The following is a 13,063-nucleotide window of genomic DNA, read 5'->3' as shown; positions in this document are numbered from 1 at the left end:
CAAGGTGTTTTGGTAGATATCGGTCAGAGAAAAGTCATTGCTTTCAGTGAGAGTAATAAGGAAAGAGATTTGAAGCTTGTGTAGAGCTCTGTGACTGGAAGTGATCTATGTCGGTTGATGGTCAGCGCACAGCTCCTGATAAGCTTTGTTGAAACTCAGCCACTGCAAGAATCATGAAAATATTTCCAGAAAGCTGCTGTTCCTGTGTACACTATGGGTAAATATGGCATACTGGAACAGAGTGGAAGTCCAGAGATCATTCTTTTTAAAATTTTAACCTCCTAGAAACACACAGTATGTTTTTCCAGCTTTAAAAATCGCTGATATTTCATGCATAGTGAGTACCACATTCCACCATAACGACAGCTACTTAATAATGATGGGCATGTGAGCTCCCTGTGCACCCTGTTAATGTACTTTGGGATACTTCTTGATGAACATTGCTATGCAGACTTACTGACCTGCCACCAGTACAAGAAAAATGCAACTGAAAACTTCTCTTTGTTATTAGATGTGAATGAAATTGCCATAAATGTATGTGTGTTCTTATCAATTCTGATAGACCTGGGGCTTGTTCTGTCAGTGATGCAGTCATGAAGTTGGTTGAGTTATTACAGACGCAGTGCTCTCAACTGGAGAATGTGCTGTGCATTTGTTTATTTATTTATTGTCAGGCATCTGTCAATGAGAATATTTTCCTGTCTTTCCTATATGAGATACTGTGATTGATTGCTTATAACAGGGTGCACACCCTAAGCCTTCTTTAATATTTTCTCTAATAAATTTTTCATATAAGGGTGATGATTTTGTCAAGAAATATTGCTGAAAAAGGACAGGGAGGCACTACATTTTCTTTATAGGATAAAGAATAAGCCTTGGGAAGCTTTTATAAATTCACTGGTAGTGCCTGGTTTGGAGCGTGGTATTTATATTAACTTTGGTTATTTTGTTGTAGTTTTTCCTCCTTTAAAACACTTTACAACAAACTAGAGCACATGTATACCCATATGAATACAGCTGCAAACTCTTTCAACCTGTTTTGAATCAGTCAGATGGGAGCTGGCTCTTGTCTGGAAACCTCTGTAGTTGTAGTAATGCAGTGCCATGCTTGAACTTGCATGCTCTGGCTGGCCAAACCTGGGATTTGGGAGGTAGAGTCAGAAATCTTTATGAGACAACCATACATGATTTGGACTGCAGATTCCAAAGAGACATGTGTTTTCATCCTCTGTTTTTATGCACAGTTTGCAGATGCCGATCAGCTGAGGTTCTTCCTTACTCTTTACCCTTCTTTAGCTCCAGGGCAGAACCAGCTTGCAGAGAGAAATCCTCCAAGAAATCCTACAGCAGCCAGGGCAACAGTGACCTCTTCCCCTCCCTCAGCCCACATGCTGAAGGCAGTAGGTCAGCCTAGTTTGGGATCCCAAACAGGCCCGGGTGGAGAAATAGTCTTTCAGTTGCAACGCCACCACTAGTAGTAGATCTCATCTTTGTCCTGTGATGCAGTACACCTGTGTGTCCTGCAAGGAGTAAGATGCAGAGGGTTTAACAGCTCATTAAACACAAGGCATGCAGGTCATCCTTCTTTGCTGTGACATTACCATGTTCTGCCTCTTGGAACAAGTTTGTGTCAGGCCAGCTTGGAGTATCAGCAGACCAACGACAAACCTTGCTCAAGTTTATCTGCATCCTTCTCTACTTTCACAGCCCGTGTATCTGAAAGAGCAGTGTGAGAGTGTGAGAATGATTTTAAAATGATTCACATAAACTAGTTTCCAAAACCCAGGTACTTGTGCAAGATACTTGTACATGTTTAGTTGTTTTCTGATTAAATACAACATAGCATCATTTGCGGATTTATTTCTTTGTCTGGCAAGTTGAATAATAAATGTTGATGTCTGCCCATCAGCAGAACTGCAGAACTTTAGAGTGTTATATTATTCTGTGGCCTGATGATGGATTTTCTTGGTGGTTAAGGCATAGATTTTGACATAGCACAATTTTTCTCTTCTCTCTTTTAAAGATCAAGGCATGTATTACACATATGTGTGGGAGAGGAAAAGACTTTCTGAGTCAACAATAGAAGTAAATAATCTTAGTACTGGATTATCATGACAATGAGTGTAGCCTCAAAAAGGAAGTAGGACAACATGCATACAGGGCAAATTTAATAATTTAAAATTAATTTCTTTTACCTATTCATCTCAGAGCATCCAGATGAGCAGGAAATTCAAGGCCTGGAGACTGCACAATATATTAGTAAATAATGGAATTTCACAGTCTTCATAAGGGGTGTTTGCAAGGTTAGGTCAGATAAAATGCCAGAACTGGAGGAGGCTATGCAAAACAATACTAAGACATGGTTTCACTAGGAATCAATTCAAAATAAGGAACCGAAAACTGCCATCTACAAATATTTTATTTTTTTAACACAGAGGCAGGAAGGAAAAGTCACTGTCCTCCATGAGAAATGAGAACTGCCAATAAACATAGCAGGAGAGATTCAGCTTTTAGATATTGTTAAAATTCTGAAATAAAGTGATATGAGTATTAGAGGCTACAGAGGTAGGCACTGATGCTTCAGTGTTGTAGTGTTGCTTTGGGTGACAGTGATGCTTGAATATAACACTGATTTGGCCTACCTAGATTACCCTGAGGTATAAATTCTTCTCTACGATGATATCAGCTGTTCCCAAAATTCCACAAAGGCCCTGAATTTGAATTCTAATCTGTTATACCCCAATGACTTTTTTTGGGTACCTGCCTTAGTATTTTCAGCTGCAGTTTTTTGTGATCTAAGACTCTCCTTCATTTGCAGAGGCAAGCTTCTCTGCTCAAATTTCTTCTACTAATTTGTTTGAACAGCTGATCTTTGATTGCCAAGCCTCTATTTCTGAGATGTACTGATCTTACAGTGGTGGGAATGCCACGCATGTTGCTTCAGAAAGTTCTACAAAAGAAGCAGGCAGCTTGAAAGCAGCTCAGGGAGTCCTACTGTTGAGTAGCAGCAAAAGAGAGAACAGCGTGAAGAAGTCAAGTGGACTGGAAATAGAAAGTAGAGTCACACTTGACAGTAGATGGTATATTTCCTATTAAGAATCATTGGGTAACAAGTAACAAGGCTAATTTTGTGCTTTTCCATATTTAGTCAGCTTTTGCTACACCCAGTGACTACTGACATTTACTCAGAGTTTGGAACAGGTTATGCACTTGTCCAAAAGGCGAACATCTGCATTGTTATTGGTAGACAAATGCCTTTTTCTTTGAACTTTGTCAGCAGCTCCTTCTAGGCCTTAACCAGCTGCTGCACTTAGTATCCAGTCTGTTAGAGAACATGTGACAGGCATTGATACTCAGTTATTGTGAAATTAGCTGCAGGACTTTAGGTAGTGTCATTCACTAAGCTCTGTCAATTGGTTGGGCTGTTACTTTATTGTATTACACAGCTTTGTTGATTTGTATTGACTATTTGAACCAGTCAGTTGTTATGTTATTTATATCTGAATACCATAAATATTATGTTATCCTTGTTGTCTTCTTTTTAAACAGAAGATGCAGGCTCTCAAATCTTCCTGCCGCATCAAATTGACATGGCTGCTCAGGTGGCTTCAGGGATGGCTTACCTGGAATCCCAGAACTATATTCACCGGGATCTGGCAGCCAGGAATGTTCTTGTTGGTGAACACAGTGTTTACAAAGTGGCAGACTTTGGACTTGCAAGAGTTTTTAAGGTGGGTTGTGAGAGGGTGAATTGGCTCTAACTCTGAGGAACAAGGTGGAAGAAGTCAACTAAAGGATAAACTGTAGCCTCTCAATCGCTGGGCTCAGGCAAAAGGCCTGCCTGTGGAGAAAAAGACCCCTGAATTGTTCACTTGCATCCTCTAGCTGCATTATTACATGCAAGGTTAGAAGCTGGCCTGTGCCTTTATGTCAGTCTGAAGATGACATCCCAGTGTCTTCTTCCCACTCAGCCACCAAGGAAGGAGCCTGGCAAGCAATGCCCTTCACTGCACAACCTCTATCTGTAACACTAGTGTCTGCCAGATAGAGAGAGATCAAAGGAACGAAGGCAAAATTATATTCCTGAGCCTGTTAGGGAAGGCATATAAAAATGGATCAACTGCTGCTCTCCGTGATGCTTGCAAGTCCAAGTAGTAATCATAAAAAGACCTAATTCCCCTCCACAACTAACAGCAGCATTCATAAAGTGAGCTCTCAGAGCTTTAAATCTGATACAGTTTCAAGTTCTTTGCCATTTCAGGTTTTTTTTGTTTTTCTCTAGCCCTTGAGGATGTGGAATGCCAAGTAACACTGAACAAGATCATCTTAGGAAAAAGCTGTGGTTTAGAAATGAGATTTCCTACCTTGGAAAATGATTTGATCAGAATTGGAAAGATTTGATTTGCCATATTTTATGGATGTCAGTATGTAATACATAATTTTTGAGGTCTTATTATTGGTTTTATTGATTTATGTTCTTGCACTGAGAAGAAAAAACAGAGAGAAAAGACCCCTGCTTCTTGTTTTTTTGTTTTTGTTTTTTTCCATTTGAGCAGCAGAAATTGAAGTTCATAACAGAATTGGATTTATTACATACTGAAGTGTAGAATAATGGCTTGACAGTGGCATCAAGGGACTTTGAAAGTGCTTTTTGCTTAATTTTGAATCCTCTAGATATGTATAAGTTCAGATTACATATTTTTTAACATGAAAATATATATTTTTAAATTAACAATGCTCACAATGGATATTTCTCCTAGGCCTCACTAGAGACAGTAATAATTTACAGCTGTTGACATTTCTTGTTAAAACTGAACTTTACTAAAATACTCTGTCATAGTGTCATCTTGGCAGACTTTCCTAGGAATATTCAGTCTCCTAAACCAAAGCACTAATATGGTCACATGCAAAAATCCCAAAGGACTAGACGTGAAAAGTTAAATCTTTATTTCTGTATTTGTTAATTTGTGTAATGAAATAATGTATTTTTTCTAGAGATGAGTATTATGGCCAAGTTTCCAACTCTATCAGTACGTAGATACAAAACACTAACAAGCAGTCTTTTCAAAAGTAGAGGGCATTACACTTGGGAAAGCTACTTTATGTATTAAAACCAATCAATCAAACAAAATCTTGTACGCATTTACCTGAATTTGCATGTGAAAAAAATGACCAAGGCTTCAATGTGATTTCTGTATACTAAATTATGTTTAGGAATTAAAGAGAGAATGATATTCACAAAGTTTAGATGTCTGTGCTGTAAAACTTTAAGGATACAATTCTACAGATCTGCAAGTAAATAATTTTCCTTTTTTTTATGTGTCTTTCATCTTGACTTTACATGAGTTATTTGAACCTACTGTAAGATAACATGGTAATATGAGTCACTTGGAGTTTGTTCTTTGGTCCCCCGAAACCTGCTTAAGTGATTGTTATCAAAGTCAATGGCCCTTCAACACTGCAATAAATCACAGAAGAAAGGTTCCGAAATTCATTAGCTCTTGTCTTCTCTGTTTACTGAAGACCAGACGTGGAGCAATTTGGTCTTTAGCATCAGAATGATGCTTACACTGCCACTCCTGACAGACTTTTGAAATCTTGCATGCCGGGTCCAGAATTCACAGAAGCACGTCATAATTAATCACAAGCCACTCCAGTGCTGTGTGTTCACTTGAAATGATAAATGTTTTAGAAAAGCCTCAGATGAACAGTAGCATTGCTCAACTGTGATGCCCAATTCAACAATAGACTTCAGCAAGCAGATGCTTTATACCACAAAAAGGCAACTGCTTGGCTAAAGGAGGATAAGATTAAGCACGTGCTTAGTTTGGTCAGGTGCTTAAGTGCTTCACTGAAGCAGATCTGAAATCAGGCTTGCTTCGTTTTACCCATGACAGGTAGAAAATGAAAATGTATATGAAGCTAAGCCTGAAACAAAACTCCCAGTGAAATGGACAGCCCCGGAGGCAATCCGCTACAACAAATTCAGCATTAAGTCTGATGTCTGGTCATTTGGAATACTGCTCTTTGAAATAATCACATATGGGAAAATGCCGTATGCTGGTAAGTGCTTTTACCTAAAGAATGATGTCTAACGTTTTCTTGCTTAAGAATGACATGCAAATGAAAGTTGAATGCCTGTACTGCGGGCATTTTAAAGGGTTAAAACTGTAAATACAGCAAGAAGGCTGCTCAGATGAGGCCTGGTTAGTGGGTCAGACCTTCTGACTGCCCCAAACTCCCTTGACGCTTTCTGTGATTCAAGCTTCCTCTCTCTGGAGCCAGCCTGCATTGCATGGGCACCAAAGCGACATGGCTATTTCCTTCCAGCATCAGATCAAATATGCCAATTCTCAGAATGTGAAAAAGGGAAGGTTTTTCTATCTTCCATCCCACCCTTTTTTGAGGATATCTCATGGAAGAACACATTGTTATGTGTGAAGTGCTGCAGAGGCACTTCAGGAAGAAGGTGTCTGAAAAATGAATCAGGGTGATTTTATCCCCTTCCCTCTTATTTGACTGTTGCAGTGGAGACTCTCCATAAAGAGAAGGATCACAAGAATTAGAAATAAAATGTCACCAACTACAAAAGTAGATTTAATGTTATGAGAGCAGCTATTATTCCTAGCACTGTGAGAAATTCTCAAGGAACCATGGCTCCAATAACACAAGATATCAGTGAAATGATTGACTGTGACTCATTTTATGCTGGTGAGGAGAACACAAGGGAAGGACTAAAGCAAAAAAAAAGTTATGCTGCATTCATACATGCCTGAAGGCTGGTATGTTCACTATAAACTACATTTCACAGGGTCCCAGGCTGGTATTTCCTGTAAAAGTAAAAATTGATTTTGCTTTTCAATTCCCAACATCACCTCCTGTGAAACCATTTTGGAAAAAAAGAAAAGAAAAAAAAGAAAAACAACCCCCTAAATCCTCAACTCTTTCTTATATAAACTATAAGTGTGTGCATATGCACACACATACATAAATAAACTATTCAATTATAAATGATACGTAACACCACTATTCTTGGTATTGTCTGAATATATGTTCAGTGTTATCCCTTTGCAACCACAAAGTTTTCCTGTAACTTTACAGTAGAAAATGTCTCTGTGCTTACTTGGTGTTACTTTCAGGGGTTTGTCCTCTGTCATCAGGAGAAGAAGTTATGTTGATCCATGCTGGCAGAGAAAACATCATTCACACACCTAGGGAAAAGATTATGCAAATCAAGATTTAGTTTAAAGAGCAGAAAACTCAAAGAAAGAGGGATAATAATCTTAATATGCAAAGGCATAGCAAAGGTAGGAGAATGGTGACGGAACAGGCAGGATGCCATCAGGAGCGGCACTAGAGGAAACTTGAGGCTGACATTAGGTAACACTTTCTAAATGTGAGGAAAATTCAGTAGTGGGACAGATTTTCTTGGGAGATTTTGGAGTCACTGAGACTAGAGGGTTTCAGGAACAATTTAAGCAAAAGAGATATCACAATAATTTTGGCAAACCTGGGTGGTGGAGGAAAAGCCTTGTATATGACCCTCATGGGGGAGCATTTCATTGCCTCTTCTCAGTAAGAGACAGAGACATGCGGTGTCATTAAGCAGACTCTGAGCAGTCTGACAAACTCCTTTTGTCTTGCAGGTATGCCAGGACACCAGGTGATTCAGATGCTGGACAAGGGGTACAGACTTCCCCAGCCGGACACCTGCCCGGCTCAGCTCTACCAGCTGATGCTGCAGTGCTGGAGCGCGGAGGCGAGTGGGCGACCCACCTTTGAAGATCTCTGTGGGCAGCTGGAGAGCTACTTCCAGACCGATTCCTCTTCCTATGCCCAGCCCATGGTGATATGAACCCCCGCAGGCAGGGGCTGAGGGACAGATGGTAGCCAAGGTGGCTGAGCTCAGCACAGCCTCAGACTCACTTATTATGGGATGCTGTGAAATTCTGGTACAATTTCATCCCTGAGCTGATACTCAAAGACACTTGAAATTTTTGCTGCTGGCAAGTGTTTTGCAAGACTAACCATCAGGAAGCTGGAGGGGTGGGAGCTTCTAAAAAAAAAGTCTCTTATTTATTTTTTAAATAACATTGCAAGAATGAACAAATGAAATGAGTGTTGCTCAATAACCATTGTAGCATTTTGTCATTTCTTTATTGGATTGATTATTTGCTATTCCTCAGATTTTTCATTCTTACCAGGTTGTTCTCATGAAGGAATGTGATGGCTCTGCACAGCAGGATCTGTGCTTACAGAGTCCTTTCATTGTAAAAAGAAATAAAAATAATCTTATGACTGTGATGATTGCAGAATCCAGATTAGTTGCCTTACTTAGACTTGAAGTACATGTACTTTTGCTATATCAGAAAATAAAACAGATGTCCATGGGAGAAAAGGAATTATTTTGTTTTGCGGATGCAAAGAGTGATCTATTTTAATTTGTCCACTGTTCCTCTTTTGCAAGAATAAGCACAATTATTATTAGATCCTTGAAGCTGTTCTTAGTGTTGCTAAACAGTGCTACAGAACCAATGAGTTCATTGAAGTATAAGGATTTGTTTTATAGTTCTTCATTTTAGGAATATTGGAGGAGAAGATACTTTAACATGAACTCAGACTGCCTTAGCATTTTAGAGTGACACCCTTTCCTATCCTGCTGTCCAAATCACAGACCCTCTGGAACAGGACAATGCCCAGGGCAAGTCTAGGTATTTTGCAGAGGAACGAGCAAACCATGCTTCTGTCTTCTCCAGATGTAACTTCAGTGTAGGAGATTTAAGTAATAAATGATACATTTTATTTTGTTCCATGGGAAATGGAACCTAGGCACTTCTACTTGCAGCCTTTGTGGTTACAGATTTAAGATTTTTTTTTTTTTGCAGTTTTTCTAATTAGCTATGATATTGGTTCTGCTAAAATCTGAGATCACTGTGACAGTTTTATGTTCTCAACTGTGAGGCTTAGAGTACAAAGTTTTAATTCTTTACTTATGATTCATCTGTTAATTATTTAACAACATAATCCAAGAATTAAGAGCTGTGCTGTGTTAACATAGTGTGAGCTCAGTATAAGTGTGCTACCATTTTCCTCTAATATCAGAAAAGGGTATAAATAAATGAAAAGATTCATCACTTTAAAGGCTGGGCAGCTTTCATTAAATCTTCTTCATTTTCTTTTCTTCTCTTCATACTTCAAATCCGTTACTCTCAGTGCCTTGCTTCTAATTTTTCATTTCCTTTTCCCCTTCTCTACTTTGGAAGGCAGCGCACCTTGCTTTTCTTTTATACAGATCTCTTACGTATTCACTCTTCAAAATTCCTTATTTATTGTTTTTCTCTTGCTTCCGTCTTACTACACTTAGGGTCTTTCTAGCATTCTGTCTCTGTTCACCTTCATTTTCTGTGCAGTCTACCAACCCTCTTTATACTAATTACATTTGTAAAGCACAATACAATGATAATTAATTAGCTGTCATAGCATCCATGTGAATTTGGAAAGTAGTCGTCCACTCTGAAAGAAGAAGAGGTTAAATGGTTTTGCCAAATCCATCATGTTAAGGATTGGTGTGCAAAGAACTGGGACACTTGCAGGCAAAGTGTCCTGCTGTCCTCCATCCTTGGTTGTTTGGAGACTCGTGCTAGTTACTGGCTCATGACCCCAACAAGATGCTATTTATGAGCATCAAACCTCCATCAATCCATGCATCTCTCACGTGGCTCGGAGCTGTGCTTAACACAGTTGTGGGATAAGGTTAGCAAATCCCACAGAGTAGGTTTATGTAATAAGAGTAGGAATACTGTTATTTGGAAAGATCTCTGCATCAGACTTGCAATCTTGATATGCGAGCGCTATTTCTAACATGATTTTTCAGACTTAAAACATTAAGAATGTTACAAATAAAAGTTGAATTTGCCAAACTCAAAAAAGTGTTGATAAAAGAAATATAATCTTAAAAATCACAGGTGTGTGAAGTTCACAGAAGATGAGTTTCTGGGAAAAAAAAAATCAACAGCAGGGAAACAGCAAAGTTTTCAGAATTCCAGATTATACCAACTGGTCGAAGCTGCTCTCTGCTGGCCTCTGCCCTCAGGTGGAAGTCAGCAGGATCTTGTAGGACTCCACTGAAGTGAAACTAGTAATTCTGAAGAAAGTGCACCTGTACAATTAGTGTCTTCCTAAACCAACATTTGGGGAACAGGAGGTCTGTTTGTCCAGCTAAGTTGAATACTTTGTCTCCTTAATTTCTCTTGTAGTCAAAGGAGAGAGATGACCCTTAAAACAGTGAATCACTGCACCAAAATTGCATTTCTTCTCTGACGTGCCCCTGGCAGGCTTCTTTCTGTTTGTTGCTACAAAGTTATCCAGGCAAGATAAGAGTCTTTGCTCAGTGGCATGTGTAATAACCCATGTGTTGTAAGCTGAAAATAGCTATTTCAAAGTCCCTTTATCACGTGTGGCCTCATAAACCACTTGTAGCTGGAAAGACCAGAAGCTGCAAGCGACCTACACCCTGCTGAGCTATGTGAGGAGCAGGCACCCGCGTGTGATGGCCTCCAGGAGACAAGGCCTGACAGCCTGGCCTGCTGCTGGCAAGCATGTTCCCTTGCTGCTGCATCCTGCCGTTTTATCTCTAGTGCTTTCTCTTTGCTCACTTGCACGGATGCAGCCACTTAATGGAGCTTGGATCTGCCAGCTGCCCCTAGCATGTGCTGGCCCAGGGTGGGAGACAAGCAGCAGAACTGGCTGAAAGCAGGAAGTATATCAACTTTGATCTGTCTCATTATAGGCACTGCATCAAGGAAATTTCTTTTGTATTCATCTTTGAAGCAGATTGTGCATATTTGGCCTCCCCAAGGTGATGTACTGTAGGTGAAGAGGTACAGTCAGACTTTTGTCTTCCAAGCCTGAACACCATATCCACTCCATTGGTGTGTGTCCTGAGACCAGTGCACCCTCTTTGCCTAGCAGAAGTGCAAAAGAAGGAAAGGCAAGAAAGCAGATATGTTATGGGGCAAGGGCCTTCATTCTTCTCTTGCAGTGAGTTCCTCTGAGAAAGTCTGGTGCCTGGTAGAGTCCCTTTGCCACTACCAATAATCCAGCTGAGGCCAAGCTTGGAAATCACAGATGCTGCTATGAGATGCAGTGGTTCCTCTTTCTGGCTGAAATCCATGCGCCTGCACTTGTTCTCTTGTTTTACCTGTCCGTAAATTGCTGTAGTAACACTGAGATACTTCCACTCTAATACAAGCTCTACTTTTGGATCTCTTTTTCCCTGGGCTGGCAGGGGAACAAAGGAGAGAAAAATCAGCAATGCAATGGATCAGCAAAGCTCTGGAAATAAAGAGTAATATGGAAAATTAATAATTTGTTTTTAGCTCTTTCCATATTTTTTCAATGAAATGGGTCCATTACCAAGAAAAACTGGAGAAAGAAGGTGGATAAGAGTAATAAACCTTTACAGAGTTCAATTCACTTAAGGGCAAAGCAGCAGGCAAAACTGTACTTTCATAAGTTTGATTCCATTTTATAATGATTTTATTTATATGACAGATAACAATTATAATCAGAAGTCTTCGCTATGACTTGATTTAAATTAAACATCAAGGTTATCATTTCCAGTTATAGTGCATAGCGAGATGGGTTTAACTTATCTCATTGAGGCCTTTTATGTTCAAGGTTCTGCTGCAGCTATCTATTGCACTTGTTTTCACCTGATGGATCGTGGAGGGAAAATAATGGATTCGATTATGAGACACAGTAATAGATTTTTTTTGAACTGACATAAATTTCTATGTTTAGATAGAATAAAAGGATCAGGAAGAGATAAGTTGAATTTTCTACAATAGACCAGTCCTTGTGAAATTCAATTCACATAAATTGCACTGAGACGTCTTTTATGTAATGTTTTATTTATGTAATTCTGTTATTCTTTGAGAACTAAATCATTTTATGTAGTCTCACAAAAGAAAACTTTAAAATGTCCAACCAGAAAGAAAGAACCTCTATTTTTCTTAAACTCTCCATTCTTCAAGAAGCTATGGAACAATGCAATTGAACTGCAGGTATTAGGGAGACCTAGTGTTTACTTTTTACTCCCATTGGAGAATCTTTGCTCACCTAATCTTCATTTAAGAACATATGCAGGGATACTAAATATGTGATTGGGTAACAGGGAACACTCTATCACTTGTACTGCTTTCCTTTTCTTGTCCATTGTGTCTCATACTTGCTTGCTGAATGACTCGACAACGAGCAGCAATTTTGTTCGTATGGATTTGTAACCTAGAGCATGCAAGGAACTGAATCAGCAGAGTGCATTATTTTATTGTGGTCTAAACTGAACAAACTTTCAGAGCGTAGAAATGGAGCACACAACTCATGCAAATGATTGCTCCTTATGCCCTCTTAATGTGCTTTTGTTTCATTCTCTTAAAAAGTGATGTAGTACCATGTCCACTTGGTGCTCCCATGGTCATTACGAGTCACTGGTCAGCTATTTGTAGCATATGGATCTTGAGGCAGATAAAAATACTGCACTTAAGAGTTGTGCCACTGTGCTCAAAGAAATACAGATGTGTGGTATATTTTTTACGGAAAGCTGTGTGGCTTCCATTTTGTTCCAACATCTGGGCCAGATGTGTTATCCAGTGGGTGACAGACCCCTGCCTCTGCCACCTATTCCAAAAGTTTGCCTAGAAGAACTCTGCGTATGCTTGAACAAAATACTGAACTGAGGTCTATGAAAAAGACTTCATTCTATCTGTGCTTACTGTTAGCATGTCCATGTAATTTATTTTTTCAGTCTCATGCTTCTCAGGAATGACTAATACAAAAGAAAAAAAATCAATATGAGAAATGGCATGTATAAACAAGCTGAGGAAAGCACTGGAAAGTACTTTGGCATTTTAATCTTCACAGCTACATTGTGCTGAAGAATTCAGTATTTCCTTATTTTGGTATAGAGAAAATTGAAATGTACATTTGAAGCATTCAGTATCTTAGAAATGAATCTAAGCCAATTCCTGGACCTATATATCAATAGAATTGAAAAACATGATAT

The 13,063-nt window shown here is 39.2% G+C and overlaps 1 protein-coding gene across 1 annotated transcript in view; it reads left to right on the top strand.

Moving 5' to 3' along the window:
• FRK (fyn related Src family tyrosine kinase) overlaps positions 1-7,855 on the top strand; it is a gene marked incomplete at both ends in the record, with an annotated part of 52,161 nt that extends 44,306 nt beyond the window's left edge. Inside the window, 3 exons of the mRNA XM_080341414.1 lie at positions 3,550-3,731; positions 5,898-6,063; positions 7,647-7,855. Of these exons, the coding sequence (XP_080197540.1) occupies positions 3,550-3,731; positions 5,898-6,063; positions 7,647-7,855 (557 nt within the window). The remainder of the gene's footprint in view (positions 1-3,549; positions 3,732-5,897; positions 6,064-7,646) is intronic.
• Positions 7,856-13,063: the final 5,208 nt, after the last annotated feature.

This window comes from Nesoenas mayeri, assembly GCF_963082525.1.
Source record: "Nesoenas mayeri genome assembly, chromosome: 3".
Lineage (NCBI taxonomy): Eukaryota > Metazoa > Chordata > Aves > Columbiformes > Columbidae > Nesoenas > Nesoenas mayeri.
This window is presented reverse-complemented; position numbering and strand designations above follow the sequence as displayed.